This window comes from Nothoprocta perdicaria, unplaced genomic scaffold (assembly GCF_003342845.1).
Source record: "Nothoprocta perdicaria isolate Ctin4 unplaced genomic scaffold, notPer1 scaffold_15, whole genome shotgun sequence".
In the NCBI taxonomy this organism is placed as follows: Eukaryota; Metazoa; Chordata; class Aves; order Tinamiformes; family Tinamidae; genus Nothoprocta; species Nothoprocta perdicaria.
Genome location: NW_020454649.1, coordinates 6,215,999 through 6,234,502, shown reverse-complemented (window position 1 = coordinate 6,234,502; position 18,504 = coordinate 6,215,999). Strand labels below are relative to the sequence as shown.

The following is an 18,504-nucleotide window of genomic DNA, read 5'->3' as shown; positions in this document are numbered from 1 at the left end:
ACTAATTTACCTCTAATGAGCACAATTGCAATAGTTCTTCTGTTTCTGCAGAGCTTGCCAACAACCAGAATTAGGAAATTCCCCCAGGTAGAGCCATGGTTCTACTCCTGCCCAGGAAGTTGTGCAGACGTCAGTCCAGAAAGCCTGTGGAGCTGCCCTATGGGTTAGGTTTGCTTTATCCCCTAAGGAAAACCCATACACTGAACCTTTCAGGCCATTCTCTGAAAGGCTGAAGAGACAGAGCTAATAAAAACAGCTCAGCCCTGAGGGTTTACAGGTACATCACTTTTTCTTGCGCAAGCAAAAAGAAAAAAAATTCACAGAAATCTTAATTTTATTCTAACATATTTTCAGTGATGACAATGTGCTGAAAAAAATGACATTAACAAATAGTGTCTGAATAACACTGACATTTCTCCTCTCACTTCTCGAGTATAAGTTTTAGAATAACAGGCACTAAAACAAAAACCTTTACCTCTAAAAGACAATGTGTCCTAACAGATGTGTTTGAAGATTATCTTGATCTTGCTGCCTTGCTATATCACTATTTCAATCTCTGTTCTTTCCCCAAAAAGTATCTGTATAGATCTTAAATTTATCTAACATATATATTTCTTTCAATGGTATCTTTTGAAATCGTATTTTAAATGTCTTCTGAAGCATTTATTTGTGTGCAGGAGTGTTAATTCCACCTTTTGCGATGTCTTCCTGCTAGTCTTTCCACAGGTTTTTGTTTGTTTTCCCATTCAGTAATAACTAACCCTTTCTGAAATGTGTTTTCATCAAGTAGGTTCTTTTATTCTTCTCTTCCCATATAATCCAAGACTGAACCACTCACCTTTTCTTTGTTTCAGATGTTTAAAACCTGGATTCTCCTAGGTTCAGCCAGCTCAGATTTCTGTATCATTTCTGTGGGGTGAAAAGAGCAGAGAACTGGTGAACGGGTTAAACTTTTAATAAGCATAAACCTTGGATGAAAACATCAGTAACATTTATGGAAATATGCCAGTTTACATCCATGGAGGATGTAAAGATATGTTACAGCAGAGTGAACAGAGGCCATGGCCTTGCACAGAAAGAGCAACACTGCTTTTTCTCATTTCAGTATGTTGGTCTTTTACAATGTGTTATTCAAAGAGTTTTCTACTCCCAGATCTCTTCTTAGTTTTGGTTTGTTCTGTTTAATCTCTGCTTTTACTCGTATTTGTAATTAATATTTTATTGGAGTTTTCACAAGAAAGAATATGCAGATATAAAACAAGATGCAGCATCAATAATGAACAGATACCAGGATGTAATAGCATCAAGCCTTGGCAACAGGCAAAGTTTCCCAACACAGCCTTATTTGCAGCTTCCCCTTTTTATAGATAAATGCTATTAGTGGATACAGTCAGCTGATGGAGGCATTAATTTTATGCTGCTGTCTAGCTCTTGTCACTTAGGACTCCCTGATACCATTTGAGTTGTCAAAGCCTACCACCTACCTTTATTAGTTCACACTGCTAAAGGATGATATTGCCCATTCATCTTTCTCACAGGTCTGTCAAAATTAAATTCTGAATTGCTGCATTACATTATTAGGGTTGTATATAACTTGGAATTTTCGAGAGGACATACTCTCTAGTCTCATGGCAAGCTTGCTTCCTTTCCTGTTCTTCCTTCTTCTAAAGAAATCCCTAACATACTTCCAATCGGAGTTGAAAAAAATAGTTTGCATAAGCTAACCTTTGCATGTCTTTGGCCATACGTGTTGTCACTGAGGCCTGGAAGAGCAGTACTTTGAGAGAAACCCAGACTAGCTGGCATTTTTTTCCAACCTCTGCTGGTATGTGCATCAGCACACACACACACACGGTAACATGAGGTATCCTGAAGCATGGCTGGTCTGTTCTCTCCTGCCATGTGTTGTTAAATAATAGGTAGTGTTTATATTGCATACACTGCGTTTTGTTTAGCCAGCTCAAATTTGGTGCTTGACCTTTGTTTTTATGAACCTTCATTAATCATTCTGTTGCTGCTGAACTTCAGTGGTTATTCCTCTTCCTTTCCTCCCCTCTTGCCTTTCATTTTTGGTATTATTCTCAGATGAAACGCTGTAATCAGAATTGATAGCAATTATTAAGACTTAATCCTGCTTCCTGCTAGAACTGTACACCTTGCTCTTTTGAAGACCCACAATGCATGAACATGGAGGCTAAAAAGGCACATGATGAGACTAGAGTGAATTGTGTTCCCATACTTTCTAGCTGCTAGTTAATCAACAACTCCCGCTGGTAAAAGTTAATTTACTTTAATACTTGTTAATTTAAAACAGCTTTTAAAACATTGTGGTGCTTGCTGCATGGAAGGAAACAATTTACTTGTCTTGGGGCCACACATCACCTTTGTGCTTCCTCTTGCAGAACGTCTATTACACAAGCAATCAGCAGCTCCACGTGGGTGTTCTGAGTCCTACTATCGATGACGATGACAACAGATGCCTGGTGGATGTGAACAGCAGGCCCAGGCTCATTGAATGCAATTACGCCAAAGCCAAAAGAATGAAGCTTTACTGGCAGTTTACTCAGGTAATCCTTACTCAGTGGGTATTTCAGAAAGTTAAAAAGCTTTGTTTCCGCTTGCTTTCTGTACCTGAAATAGGAGCAATCTGTCCAGTAACAAAACAAAACGAGTGCACAGTTCCAGGCACTTACTTTTACATTTGATCCCACTATCAGCTAACTACCTCGGAAGATTTTACATATAACTTCCGTAACAGGCTTCCAGGGTTACAATCTGTGATTTACTTTCCAGTTTCTAAGACAGAACTACTGTTTTAAAAGTATCTCAATGCAATTTAGAAGAATCAAGTGCAGAGTAATCTATTTAGCAGTAAGGAAAGTAAAGTTTATGCTGGTGTTACAGGAGTTTTTGTTTTTTCTTCCTTTCAGAAAGAAAGAAAAGGATATAGAAAGACAGGGATGGTAACATGCTTCTAAGGAGGTAGTTGTACAACCTCTTCCTTAAGACAGCTACTGCATTTTTGGCACTATAAAAAGAGCAAATAAAGGCTGAAATGTGCTTCCACATGCTGGTAAGATACAGCCCGGTGTTTACACACTACAAATCATTTGTAAATACAGGGAGAGCTTAAATAAGCAAGCAAACAGAAAGACAAAATATTCTATGGCTAAAAACCATGCACTATGATATACTGTTTACAGAGATGTTAGATAACCTCGCTAGGTTAGCCGAGTGGAGGTGGTGGGCTGACTTAAACAGATGCGTATTTCTGAAGAGGGAGATAAGTTGCCTTGATGGCACAACAGGCACCAGTGGATTGGAACCAGTTGAATAATTCAGTCTTTCAAAAGGTGATGCAATTTTCTTAATTATTGTAATACTAGAAGTTTACCATGTGATATAATGGATAAATAAAGTGAGACTGCAATACCTTTTAAAACAAGTACTTTGTGCAGTTTGTGGAAAAACAATTAATGGCTGGTGGATGCTGGAAGTCAAGATATCTTTTATGCCTATTCATTACGTTTAGTGTTTCTGTTGTTGTTGCTATTTGTTTTTGATTTGACCATCCGTGACTACTGTATCTTAGGACATGGGTGGTGTCCAGCTTAGTGCAGCGGTCATTTGAATACGGGTCAGTCAAACCTAGTGTTAACGTTAGTATCTGTAACTAAAAGTAATCTGTAATCTCTGTCTTGAAAGGGTAGCAGTCAAAATACCTCCTCTGGAAGGACAGTGCAGCTTTCATTTCCAGTCTTTTCTCTTTTGGCAGTTCTGTGTCTTCTCTCAAATTTCAGAGGTGGCTTTGTTATGGTCAAATGCTCTTCATTTTTTTTCTTGCCCATTTATTTACACTGTATTTGAGTAACATTTCTGTACTGTTCATCTGTTAACGTTTGATGTTGGCTGTACTGAGCCTGACCCTTTGGTGACAAGAATTTCTGTATCAGGGTACAGCCGCATTTTGTCATACTAATTATGCTAGATCTGATTCAGGGATACCTCAATAGACTGCCCTGATAATTTAACTACCAGAAAATGCTTCAGAAATAGTATTTAGCTGAATTTATTTCCATCCCATGTCCCAAATGCAGTGTCCCGCTGAAGGTACAGTGCTAAGTACTAGCACTGTAGAGACTTTGACAAAAGGAAGTCTTACATAAAGAAACTTCTGTCCAAGAGCAGGGAAAACTAGTTTGATGGTTTTTTTTTTCTGTACAATAAATTAAGAGACACATGAGGTGATTAACGAAATCCTTTTTGAACAAGATTTTAGTTATGCCAAATGCAATTAAAATGTTATTTCTCAAAAGACAGCATGGTGCACAACCCCCATTATGCATGCTGTATGCTAGCAGAAAACTAATGAGAATAATGAGGAATTGCCAATATCAACTCATGCACTGCATGTGAAGTTCTCCCATTCAGTCTGGTAGAAGGGTGTTTCCCTGAATGCACTAAAAGTGCTTTATCTGAAATTAGGTCTTTTTTTTATTACACTATGAATGCTTTGGTATTTCTTTTCAATGTTATTCAATGAAAGGAACTATTGCAAAATAAGATGGATTAAGTTTATTGATGCCTTTGTAGTCCTGCAGCTGATGAAACTGAAGCTGATACTAATTATAATGTAGCTGTTGACCATACCTTTTTACAGTACTTTCTCTTGAATGCAAGCACACTTAGACTTGTGTAGATTCCCTGGTGTGAATTCTCAGGGGAGAATTGTCTCAGAAAGGAAATGGGAAGCAGGTAAGACTTAAAAAGCTGGAGGAGGATAAACAAATTGAACCACATTTCTCTGACCAGCACAAAAATCAATATATTTGCCCTGTGCAGCAGAGATAGATATGAATTGCTTCAGACATTTGAATGAGGAAGAGTTCTCATTTTCTTGAGCAATCCTGTATTCTCAGCAACAGCATGAAAGTCTGCGATGTGACATGGACTTCAGCCTGGTTCGTATCAGACCCTGCACGTTTTCTGAAAATGTCCTGTTGAGATTAGATTTGTTCCTCCCCACTTACAGTGGTGAAAAGGGATGATGAGTAATATCCTTATGACAAAAGTAGAAAAATATGCATCATCCTTAGCTGCTCTCTACTTCATTCTGTATATATATTACAGGATTATTTTTGCAGCTTAGTCTTTGAAGGACTAGAACCGTATGAATACATCAAATTTGTCTTTTTAATTATTCACTTTATAATTTTCATTTTTATCTAGTTGTGTGAGTTATCTTCAACTGCAGCCAACTGGATTCAGATATTCAGGAATGTCCCACTGCTGTACTGTGCACAGTGGTTTCACAGGCATTCCCATGGAGGGGGACAGCTCCCCTCATGGCCAACTTCACAGCCTGTAGATATTTTCATTGTGTGCAGAGCTGGCTGCTGGACAGGGCCTTAGGAGACCACGTGGTAGCTTTTTCTAATGGCTTGCGCAGAGCATTCCAAGTATGGTATTAGGGGTTTGTATGATCAGGGCCCATGGGATCTGATTGTGCGCAGGCTGCCAGGCTCCACAGCTTCGGGCAGCAGCTATATGCAGTGGGAACAAAGGGGCAGACTTTGTGACACTCCTGCCTCTAAGGCTGCTTCAGGTGTTTCTATCTGTAATTATGTCAAGTTTTGTAAATTAGGACTGAAAAGACTCCCTCCAAATTTACAGTGTTTGAGTTTTATTGCTCAGGATCTATGTCAGGTGTAGGGCATGCTAGCGAAATGCTGATTTTGGGAATACTGTTATGCTGGTCTTACACGTTTGACAGATCACCTATTTCTGTATGTCTCACCACTTCATCATTAATCAGAACAGAAACAGACCTTTTAGCAGAGTAGTAAGTGATCACCACAAATTATACATGGCAGAGAAGACAGAGACAGGAGTTATCTCATGGCAAAAGGGTCAGCATTTTATTAAAATGTTAATTTAAAGAAGATAGGAAAGAACCTGCTTGGGCATCATGAATTTTACGGGAAGTGAGAACTACCTTCGGTTGTCACGGAATTCCCTTGTTTTAATCCTTAGTCCTCCCAGTATTTCCTAGATCTACTTAATTACTACAGTTCTTCTGGGGACAAATTAAATTGCAGGCCTGGAAAAGAGCTGACGCTGGCACAAAATGATTCATCCTACTTGTTCCCTGTGGCTGTTCATGGCCAGTGGCAGGTACACAGGCCACTTGCCGGCAGCAGCACTCTGCTCCCTGGAGGCTGAATGGGGGTGTCAGGGCTGCTGCACACACACATGGTGACCACGGCGCTTGCACTCACAAAATCCACTGATGCTGTGACCGCCAGATTTTCTGGTGCCACATTTTGCATATGCCAAAGGGAACCGGTGCTCTGACAGAGAAGGGACTCTGACAGCTAGGAGAAAGGAGGCCAGTGCTGCCAGCTCTACTTTTCCTGAGGACATCTCCTAGTAGAAAATGTTTGTGTGTGGACAAAACTATGATTCATTCTTCTGAACTTATGCTCTCTGATACTAATAATTTTACACATTCTATATACTAAGAATGCATGTATTCTAAATGCTGCAGTCAGTCATCTCCTATTTTTTAAAAATTCCTCAGACTGACATGATTTTTCAGGTTTCTTGCTGAGAGAGAGGCAGTTATGATATAGAGCATGATCTGTGAGTAAAACTCATCTGTGCCTGTATCACCTACTGCATGACAGGAGTTTTATGTGCAGGAGGTTTAGAAAGCAAACTTCGGGCATGTTGAAGTAGAGCACCACTGCGGTCTTCCTCAGGCTGACTCTCCAGCAGTATACAAAGGCACAAGGGAGATGTTTGTCTGCAGTTATTCTGACCTGGTAACCTCTTTTATCAACTGCACATGTATATTAAGTTGGGTAGGAGTGGATTTTCAGAGAGGAAAACCTGACCAAAAGATCATTTTGGACTTTACATGTTATGAAAAACTGTGATCCTAGTCTGTGTCGGAGGTTTCCACAGGAAAAACTTCTATTCAGAAGTGTTCAGAGCTAGGCCATCTTACGCAAGTAACAGCTGTTGCTAGCAACTGTAGTTGTTGTACGTGCAATTTCTCCAAAAATACCACAGTGGAATTGGCTGTGGTAAGAATGGAGAAGACAGAAGGGAACAAATGAGTTAGTGAACTCTAACAATATTCCACTGATACTATGAAGCGCAGTCATTCATATCTCATATGTCATTTCAATAGATACTCCATGTAGTTATACAAGGAAAGAATAGATTGAATTACTGAAAGTACTTACCCCTTATTCCTAGTTCCTATTGTGGCATTTACAAGATAGGATCATAAGTTATTCTCACCTGTTTGTATCTATGCAATTAACTGATGTGCAGTGCTAGCTGGTGCCGTCACCCACAAGCCATCTCCCAAACAAGGGAATGCAGCATCCACATTGCATGGTAGGATCAAACTGGACACCTGTGAACCAAGCAGAGAATTTTTGTACTAACTTAATACACGCTCTTGCTGAGCATGCAGATTGCAGGCACATTATTATTAAAGTGGTGACAAGGAACAAATTAACAGTTGTCACTACCTTCTTAATAGCTACTCCCATTTCTTTCATCCTCAAATTTTAGCCTCAGATATCTGTATACAACACACATTAGTTGCAGTAGTGCTACGCATCTGAAGGAACAATTGTCTCTACGAATTTCTCCAGATTCAGTCATGATGAAAGCCACAGGGTAGAAAAAGAGCATCATTAATTTATGAAGCATATTAATTTATGCTGTACTTCTAATCCCGAAGGATAGAAATACACTAAGTATGTGTTTGTAGTATAAAACATGTTGTATTGCTATATAATTATGCAGTACTATCTGCCCAACAGCTCAGAACAGAAAGTGACTGTGATCCTGTTAAAGGAAATAGACTTTGATCCTCTAGGAGAAATATTAAGAAAACCAGAATATAATTATTCAATTACTTGAGTCAATAGACTAAATTAAGGCCCCTATTTTTAGTGAGGCCATCTAATTTTAAATAACCGCTGTGGTCAATTGCTCAATTTTAAATCTCAGTCACAAGAGAGCACTTCCAGAAGCCCCTGTCCCCCAGTGCTGTTTTGGAGAACAGGTTCAGGATATCAGCATTACTTTTTTTGACCCTTAGCTGTTCTGTCCTGTCTTTGTAGACCATAGCTTGCCTGTACTTAATAATGAAACTAACAGGATATTGGAGCTGGAGGACAAGGAACCTGAACTATGATGACTGCTTAGATAGGAGAAAGATATATTCAGTGTTTTTCTTTTCTTGTTGCCTTAGGAAATTTGCCCCTATTGCATGTACACCTTAAGCAATGTTGTTTTCATATTAAAAACTTCTCTTAGCAAATAGGTATTTTGAAATATTTGGGTTTTATGCTCTTTTGACTACTACTTATTACGAACTTACACTCTCTTTTATCCCATTTATGCAGAATAAAGTTACTTAGAAATATTAAAATTCTTAAAGTCTTTGGTCTTTCTCCTTTAAGAATATTTGACTACAGTTTAAACACCAAAGCATATGAGCAAATCAAGCATATATGAAAAATACTAAATACAAGCAGTACTATATAATATGGTGTTTTAATAACTGGTGTTAAATTTGCTTGTAGTCACTGTTGTAGCTAGTTGCAACCACTGCCTTTTCTTGGACAGCCTTATATTTTGGGTAATCTTCTAGCAGCAGGTTCTAATCTTTGTAAATTAGGTGGAGAACTTGCCAACCAGAAAGCTTTTCTGTAAATGCAGCAGTAAAAGAAGCTTTTAGTGGGTGCATTTCAAGTCTTTTCCAGCATATCACATTATGCAGCATTTACTCTTGAGGGACTACATTTAAGCTCCAAAGACAGTTGTGCTGAATTAATTTAAAAGGAAGTTAACACACTGCCATGGTTTTCTTTCAAAGCTGATATGCTATTAGCATATTTTAGCACATAATTTCAGGACATTTATTTACAAGGTAGTTATTTTCTTAATTTTCTGATGTCCAGATAAACAACTGCCTTGTGATAGCATCACCCATGCAAAAGATGACCAAATCCAGAACGCTTTCAATGCCATGACTGACAACCAAGAAACTTCTGGAGGCCTGACCTCCATGCCCACTTCCTCCTTTGTTTTACTCAGTCAAACTCTTACTGGAAGTAAGAAAGTACTGGACGTACTCTCACCTTTAGAGTATATCGTCTTTTATTCTCATTTACTAGACAAACCCAAAACTTTATCCTGAACAAATCCGTACAAGTTGATTCTTTCATTCCAAGAGAAACAAGGGCAATAAGTATTTAAGCAAGATTTGGTTTCCAAGTAATATTCTACAATCCAATTTCAGATGAAATTACTTTAAGCAAACACTTACTTGAAAGGCAATCAAGTCAGGATGCAAGATTGAGCTATATAACAAGAAAGTGGATGGGCTGCTCAGTAAAATGACAGGCAATCCAGTCTGGTAATCAAAACCTGCCAGTGATCATGTATAGAGTTAACAGTTAAAAACAGATTATTTCCATTATTGTCCAAATAAACTGTGCAAGGCTTGTGCAGCAGCTGCAAGGAAATTCCTTTCCCAGTATCAATTAAATCAGTTTAAAGCTTTCTATGGTGACTGGGGAAAAAGCCATTTTAGATGACTAGATACTGTGACCAAAGGTCCAAAGAGCTAAGCCTAAACTCCCATGTAAGAATATACAGACTGATTGAAATACTAGTACAAAATTCTTAATTTTCTTCAAGTGGTGCTTAATTTATTTCTGGCTCTCCATAGATAAGTTTAATCATAAGCATATAATGATGATGCTATTAGTTCAGCTTCTGGGTTAAAATACGTTATGCAGCACACATAATAAGAATTTGGATTAGAAAGCCTAGACCAATTAAACGCCTCCTCCTTTACCCTTACCCTGCCCCCCAAAAAAGAACATTGTTGTTCAGTATTTTTGTTTTACAATGGAGTTACATTTCAGTTATATTTCACAAGTTATATTTCACAAAGGTACAGGAATGTGTATTTTCTCTCATCCAAAACCTCTGAATTTTCAGGAATCCACTTGAGAGGTCTAAGCAAATTATGTTCCTTTTTCTAGGGAAAAGAAAAAAAAATTGCTTTTTAAAATTGTCTTGAAAGAAGTTTCTTGTTTGTCTGCCTGAAGATGTTTAACTAGGTATTCCACTATGTCCAGGCTGATAACAATAACATGAATTTTCCTTTAGATTATGTTTCTGGGTATGCTTTGTGAGAACAGGGTTTTCATCCCCAAGGAGAAAAAGAATAAAAGGCAGTAAGATGCTCATATGCTTGACCTTCAGTTGCATTCTGCAGAGCTTTATTCATTAGCAACTAATGCTGCACCTTGTGTTCTCTCACAAAATGATGTTATTAGGAGTTTTGCATAGCAAAACAACGCAAAAAGAACTCTGGAAAGCAACATCTATAACATGAAGAATCCTACAAACCAAGCTAACAGGTGAAACTTAAGAATACATAATATGCCACATCACAAATCAGGAAATTATGTTACTAGATTAATTACCTTGTCTAGCAGCCTGCCTCCGCCAATGGCCAATTGCCATTTTGGAGAAATGAACCGTTTTCGGAGCCTGCTGTTCAATGTACGATAAAGGGGGCAATTCCCTTTTTGACCCTAGCGTGCTCTGTTCATTGTCCATACCATTATCTTTGCATCCCTCCAGAAAGTCCTTTCATTAGTGCATTTTCCTCAGAAAGTTCATTTACTAATTTTTCCATCGGTATTTGTACTTTTGCTCACTTAAGTCACATTCCAGAGTTTTTCTATCTTATTTTTATTTCAAGTTAGTGTACATTCTAAATCCTCATCACCTGAGTATTCCAGCACACTTTACAGCCTATTTGCTGCCTTTCTCCATCTTCTGCTTTAGACATCCTGAAGCAAGCCAGATAGATCCAACTTGACTTGTTTACGGACTTCATATATACGTAAACTCAAAGCAAAAGAGAAGAAAAACAATTTTCGAGTTTTGCACAAAAATGAATTTGTAAAACATACAAATAAATCCACTGTGTCCAGCAATATCCCCTTTTTCTTAGTTATCAGAGTACTGTTTCACTTCAGAGGCAACTTGTGTGTGGCAGAATTCATGTGAGAAGCAATTTCATATGCAAAATTTTCTATTTGTTAGTTAGACCAAAGTCATATTGCCAACGCCAATGCTGCAGGGCTTTGCACTTTTTGCAGCTTTGCACTCTTCAACAGGCCAGGGCTCGCTCAAGGTTCTGGAGCCTTAGAAAATCTCTCGGCAGAACCTGAGCTGCATTCTGCAAAGCTGCATAAAGCAAAGCATTTCCTGTTAGCTTGCTTTTTAAGTTCTAAATTAGAACTCAGGCGTGTAGAACCGAAAGCACTAAATAGCCAGATATTTTATGCAACTCAGAGGGACTTCAGCATTTCCAGTTTTCTGAATGCTATGAATTTCAGCAGTTGGCAGTATTTTGCGAAAGCAGAATGGAGGAGAGACTTAAAATAACATTACTTTTAATAGTAAGAGGGACACATTTCAGCGAAAGTCAACATGTGAATCATAGTTCCATAGTTCCAACCACACATTCATAAAGCTCACTCCATTCAGCTTTTGAGCAGCAGTTCTCAAAAAAGCATCCAATTTAATTCTAAATGAACTCTCCGATTAGCTTGTTTTTCGGGGCAGAAGCTGTAGTCAGAAAATTGATGCTTTCTGTCATCAACGCCACAGACTGAAGGTACCTTTCAATATTGAATAGTCTGTTTCTACAAAGATCTCATCAGGTGAATCTACCAATTAAAAGATGAACCTAAAGACATCATTCAGCTGCATTTCTTGCCAAAACAAAACAACGCAGTGTTTTTAGTTGCAATTTCTGCATTTAGCTAGAACTGTAAGGGCTATATACACATACAAATAGAGGTATTTTTAAAGTAATTCTGTAGAAATCAGTGTTGAATAAAGAAAGAAAAAACACACAGTATACCAACAATATGCCCTCCTGCATGTCAGAAAGATTTCCTGACCATGGCTGAGACAAATAAAAGTCTCCTTTATACATCCTAGAAAACCCCTAATGGTCTCTCCAATCTGAATAATGGATTTTACTACAAAGTGGTCTCTTCTTCTGTTGTTTGGTGTATTAGTGAAAGCTACAGGATGTGTAGCTTTATTACTATTAATTTAAATATTCAAATAAGAGTAGGTACACCTGGCAAGAGGAAACACAATGTCCTACAGAAAATGCAATGGGAATGGAAAACAAATTACAGAACAATCTCAAAATTATCAACAAAATACATGGAATTAAGCCTAACAGTAATATTTTTCATGTATGTACTAAACTCTAGCAAAACAGACTAGAGGCCCATTGTTAATAGCAAGATTAAGAAAATACTCTTAGAGAAAAAAAATCCCCTTTGAAATACAGAGAAGCTCTTCATGATACCATTTTCTGTAGTAAAGTATTTTCAGCTATAGTGACAAAACAGAAAACAGTTGTTTACAGAAAACAGTTATTTACGTGGCTGTTTCGGGGAGCTGGCTGCTCTGTGTTCGCGAGACACTCCGGGGTGCTGCAGCGCCGGTGCGTGAAGCAGCGCCTACATTACGAGTCTGCCTATGAAGCACTGGGGCCGTTTCTCAGGGTCTGATGATCTCGGCAGGAGTCAAGAGCATTAGTGCCTCCCCAGGAATTACTGAGCTCACCCTGCATAAGCCATCAGCTTTTCCATCCAACCTCTTAGTGCTGCCACATTCAGTCTATTTTTATAGGACAGTTGACTGTATTTATCCTGAGATTTCTGTTGCCCTTCAAGTTCTCTCTTGCCATCAATGATCTTAATCCTAACACTCCTCCACTGGACAGAAAAGTTTTATTTTCTTCCCTAACTTGTTTCTGTCTAAAGAATCGTGTTTTATGCATCGTAATAGGAGGCATTACCTCAGGTTATCAATTTTTTCCTTAAAAATGAAAAAATTAAAGGTCCTACTTAGGATGGGGAAAAGCCCATCCTAAGCCCCAATTGTCTACCTAGGCAGATAATTTGCCTTTCACTTCCAGTTAGCCTGAAAAACTGTAATACAATAGCCCATTTGGCTACGCAGTGAACACAACTGCCATTAGGTTTTTAAACAACTTTTGCTAAATGGTTATAAATAAAGGAATAAAGGGACAGCTTTGTTTTTGCGCTTGGCTAGAGCATTACAAATGCTAATGACGATGAGCAATGCAGAAACCATTCCAGAGCAATCTCTTTTGAAGGCCAAATCCAGGTCAGAGTAGCAAAATGTAGCTTTCAGTGACAGTTGCTTGCTTGCTCCCCTCCTTAGTTAGCCAGTTAATGAGCTTTTATGAATTATGCAGCTCACTAATTCAGTCTTTGCAACATATACTGGGTACACAGTTATCTCCCTAGAGATAACAGTGCTCTAGTAAGCTTGTATGAGACATGGGGGGGGGGGGGGGGGGGGGGGGGAATCGCACAAGAAAGATTATTTAATTTTAAAATTAAGTAATAGCAGGAAATTTTAAGTAAGTACAATACAACTCTTTCCCTCTGGATGAAAGAATTGCTCAGAAGTTCACATGCCTGCTGAAAGGAACTGAAACTGTGTAGAGTGCTACCTGTCCTAGAGATTAAGCCATGGCTCTGCACAGCCCTCCCATCAGAAGCCAAGTTGTTCTGGTTAGGACTTGAGCCTTTCTGGTTCTCTTAGGGCGGAAGGAGGGGGAGGAAACACCCACCTTGCTAAAAAGCCTCTGTGCTCTCCAGAACGCTCAGCTCACCCATACTAGTCACTACTTTGCTTTGGTGCCTTTCTGTGTGTCACACAGTAGGCACTAGTGTACTCAGCAGAGTGAACTGCAGTAGCCACTGCAGAGTACTTGGCAGCACATCAAACAGAGCTTCCTAGGCTTTTATTTCCCCCAAGTTACTTGTTTCTGTTAAATGCTGAATTTTACATGAGGGGACATCAGGAAAGAGCAAGGGATTCTGTATTTTTTTTTCTTTAAGAGTGGTAGCTGCCTGTAGTTACATTAGCTTCACATACGCATCTAGTGCAATCCCTATCTGAGCTCTAAATGATTGAGAACAGAAGCAACAAAAAGTTCCTGTCCATTATGAACTTCTTTACCTCAAAAATCTTCAAGCAAGTTAGGTTGGAAGGCAGAAAAAAAATTCACCTCAGCATTGCTGCATTCAAGAGATCTGTGCTCTGCTACCTAGAGAAATCCAGAGTGCTACATTAGGTGACTGAGTTCTGTACGCAACGGTGGGAAAAGGAACAGGAATCAAAGAATGGCAGTCACCAAACAAGGTGGTGCCCCATCTGAGAGGCTGGGACGTTGGCCACGCTCCACAGTAAGGTTAGGCCTGAGCTTTTTAATCTCTCGTCACAAACCTGGAAGTCTTCGGGAGCTCCTGACCACAGAGCTCAGTTCACAGAGCCTGAGCAGAGAGGAGAGGCAAGCAGAGTTGTACAATGGAAAGAGTCATGTTTTAGCTGCTATGCTTTAATGAAAAAGCATCCTTCCTTGCGCTAACAAGTTAGCTATCTAAAAGCAAGCTACATAGGTGTGTACCCCAAATCCAAAAATCAGGCAAACGAGGGACTTGAATTGCAACCTCTTGTAACTCGTGAGTTTTCTGACAAGACCAAGTGGGAGCGCTTCTTTATCCTGCTTCCTGTGCAAGATACAACCCCAAATCTGAAAATGCCTTAGCACCCCCAAAATGAGAAAAGGACACATGTACCCATCTCAAAAAGGCAGAGTCCCACTTAACATGAGTGTCAGAAACACCAGCACCTCCAGCACTGCTTGGAAGCTGAAAGAAGCTGCAGATTGCAATGTTGGATTTAGGCTAAATCCCAATCTCTGATTCCTATGCACTGTTGTACAGCTGAACCTCTATGCTATGCAAAATTGAGTCCACACAGAAAAAAATAACTATGCATTTTATGAAACTTTGGGTATATGCTTCACTACTAGAGAAGAAAAAAAACATGGTTTTAACAGTTAGAAATTATCCGTTACCTTGGAATTTTATATCTTAAGGGCCTAATTCAAACGTCACTTAATTTACATAAATTCTCACCAACTTCTGTGATCTTTAGTTCAAGGCAAAAGTAACTTCAGGGGAAGGAGAGGAATAAGGGAAAAAATGGCATACACTGAAACTTTGACATTTCCCTGCCTTGTTTCTTTAAATTTTTTTATATGTATATACACACACACACACACACACACACACATAGATACACACACACAAAGAGAGAAAGAGAGCATGCGCGCAGGTACATTGCTTAGCTAGAGTTTATAATCTCACCAGACACATTAAGCTACTGTTATTACTATGAATGTCAATAACAGCTTCAAAGCAATAGCGAAATACAGTTCACTTGGCATCCAGGTGTGGAGGCATATTAGAATGTCTGTTCATCTGGCAATCAGTGAAAATGATATTTGGATCCTGCACCTAGGTCCTTCAAGGAGAATTTACACAAGCCTCTTATTTTGAATTTTATAATATTTTATAAATCTCTTTCATCCAAACCATATTTAAACCTCAGAGCTTTTAAACTTCATTCTGTATTCAATTTGCCAATCTCCAACTTTTTTTTAGAAGGTTCTTTCCTCAAATACATTACTTAATATGTAATTACATATATGACAGGAGAAGAGACTCCACCCCTCACTACCCCCAGGCACCTGGGTGAAAGGGACGCTGTACTGAGTGGAAGTACAAAAAGAGGAAAGTACAAAAGGAAGTACAAAAAAGGAAAACCAGGTTTTCCTCAAACCCGGTTTGAGGAAAAACATTTCCTGAATACAAATCTCAGCATTTCTATGGGATTTATGCTAATATTCTTAGGACGATAATAAATTCAGTTTCATATTCAGTTATAAATTTGAGTTTTTAATGCAAAGTGTAACAGACCTGAACAAACTTATGTTCCCCCAAAAAAACCAAACAAAACCCACACCATGTACAAGAAGCAATTTAAATTGGTAGCTGCTCTTTCTGTACTTCAGCTATACTGATCTAGTTGTACTGCACTGCACTCTTTTCTTTGATTTGCAGATTAAACCAGTAATGCTCTATTACACAAATTCCAGATACTCTGGAGACAGACAGACTTTCAGACCACTGCACAAATAATTCTACACCATATATTTTGGAAGAAACTTCCCAGATGCTAATGTGTACAAGTTACTATTATTAGATAGAAGAGAGAAGGTGAAGAACAAACTGAAACCATAAGAAAATGTGTAATATAGGTCACCTACACAATCATGATCTTTCTATAGCTTAGATCTGCAGTTAACCATGTGGTAACTTCGGTGCTTTAAAAATGCTGCAACTAACAGTAAAGACGAAGAGAGCTTTAATGTGTAAGTATTAAGCTGCCAGACAAATGAACGCAGAATTGATACTGGGGATTAGCAACAAAAGACTATAAAAGCCAGTTCTATTCAGGATTCGAGGAAAACACTGGTTTAGGTATTTTATCCTGTGTAAGGCAATACAGAACATCCTGGACCAAGACGCTGGCCCTTTTTGCCAGTGTTTGATGTTTCAGGGGTACAGCAGAGCCGCGGAGCTAGATAACAGAACAGGAAAACTACTCCAAGAGCCTTTAGCTTACGGTTAAAGAGCATGACAAGAAACAGCTGGATTCTAGGAATCTCATTTGCTGGAATGCCAACTGAGCAACTGAGGCTATTTCAAACCAAATCAAATACTAAACCATCCTGTGACAAGCAGCATCTCCTCTCCAAATCCAACCTAGTGCTTATCTTGTCTCCAAGTAATTTTCCACAGTAGCAGAAGACAGTATTACAGATGGACACTGGATTGCTCTCTAACCTGTATCATCACACATTAGCAATGTAGCAAGATTGTATTTAATCACATTTTTCCCCTCTATCTTTAAAGGGAGGCCCTATCCAGAACCGAAAATCCAAGCGTTGCCTGGAATTGCAGGAAAACAGTGAAAACGAATTTGGATTTCAACTCGTCCTTCAGAAATGCACTGGACAGCACTGGTCTATAACGAATGTCCTGAAAAGCCTGTCATCATAGCAGAATACTTTTTTTCTACCCACTCCTTTTGCTACCGTGTAGCAAATATTGCAATGTTGCCTGCTGTACTCTATGCCCCCCTTCCCCTCCTCCTTTCCTCTTTCCTGTCCCTTTGATTTTCTTGTGAGTGTGTGGAAGTTGGGTTTGTGGGCTGAAAATAGACATTTTTATTTCACAATGATGTTTTCATGGCATTTATAGATATGTTGAATGACAGATTATGGTAGGTGATCCTAAAATATTTTGCAACTGTAAATAGGAAACAAATGGAGAATATTTATAACTCAAGCTTTTATTGAATAAAAAAAATTACAAACACTATTACTGTCTAGCTGTTTCCATGGAAATCAGTTTGGAAATTAAATGGAGGTTTCAGTGTTTTCATAAACCTGAGCCTGATCTTGGCAAGTAGCTGCCAAGCACCAGTATTCTCCAGACACACAGTAAAAAAATAAATAACAAAAAAAACCCCTACCTTGGCCAAAATACATGGGAGGAAACAGCAGCACCATGTGGCTCTGTATGCATTATTCCCAGTGATAGGTGATACCAGGGCCTTAGCATCAATAATACAGGCTGACAGGTTTCATGATCTTAGTTCACGCCTTCCATAGATAAACAAGAAATGGTTAGTAAATTATCATCGTGTTCTCCCCTTTTAAATGGGTTACAAATCAAACGCTATATTAAAAGCTAAGCTGCTGTTCTGCTGCAATCCATCATCTTGCTCCCCGCTTGCTTTTTTTCCCCCCCTTCAGAGTCAAAAACACAAAGGTACAAAAAGAATTAAAAACTACGAAGGCGGCAGTCACAAAAACAGGCTTAATAGTGTTTATTTTCCACGACCAGAATGGAAAACAACACAAAGGAAGGCTGGCTCTTCTCTCAAGTAGGCATTAAATGGTTCCATTTTATAGCCTCAAAGTGGGAGCTTCTAAAGGTTCAGTGCTGACCTATATATATGATAGATATGATAGATAAAAGAAAACACTCAAATATATGAAAAATCCTAGGTGGAGCATGTTATTTCCTGATCAGCAAAAGTACCTTTACTAAAACCTCCTGCAGGACTATGGAGAGAGGAGAACCCAGCAGAAATGGTTAGAATTTGTCCATCATATTTAAAATAAAAAGTATTAATATAATGTCTTAAATAACCATTACTGTATTTCAATTTCTCAGTCTTCCATTTTCTATATTCATATATATTTGTAAGCTATATATGTGAATTATATGTGTGTGTGTGTGTACATATATATATATATATATATTTAAAAAAAAAAAAAAAAAGTGCTCCTGGCCTTCAGTGTGCTCCAGAGTGTGCTTCAGTGTGACAGCCCTGGCTGTCAAGGACTTGGAGTCATCTCTTCAGCAAAGACCAGCACCAAGAAGCATAGATTGACTCGGCCTTTACTACTCA

General features: G+C 38.7%; 1 protein-coding gene across 1 annotated transcript in view; it reads left to right on the top strand.

Annotated features, from left to right (window-relative positions):
• The window catches only part of GALNT18 (polypeptide N-acetylgalactosaminyltransferase 18), an 88,050-nt gene extending 70,692 nt beyond the window's left edge, over positions 1 to 17,358 (top strand). The window contains exons 10-11 of the mRNA XM_026034785.1: positions 2,403 to 2,567; positions 16,938 to 17,358. Coding sequence (XP_025890570.1) covers positions 2,403 to 2,567; positions 16,938 to 17,084 — 312 coding nt within the window. The 3' untranslated portion in view covers positions 17,085 to 17,358. The remainder of the gene's footprint in view (positions 1 to 2,402; positions 2,568 to 16,937) is intronic.
• The last annotated feature ends 1,146 nt before the right edge of the window (positions 17,359 to 18,504 follow it).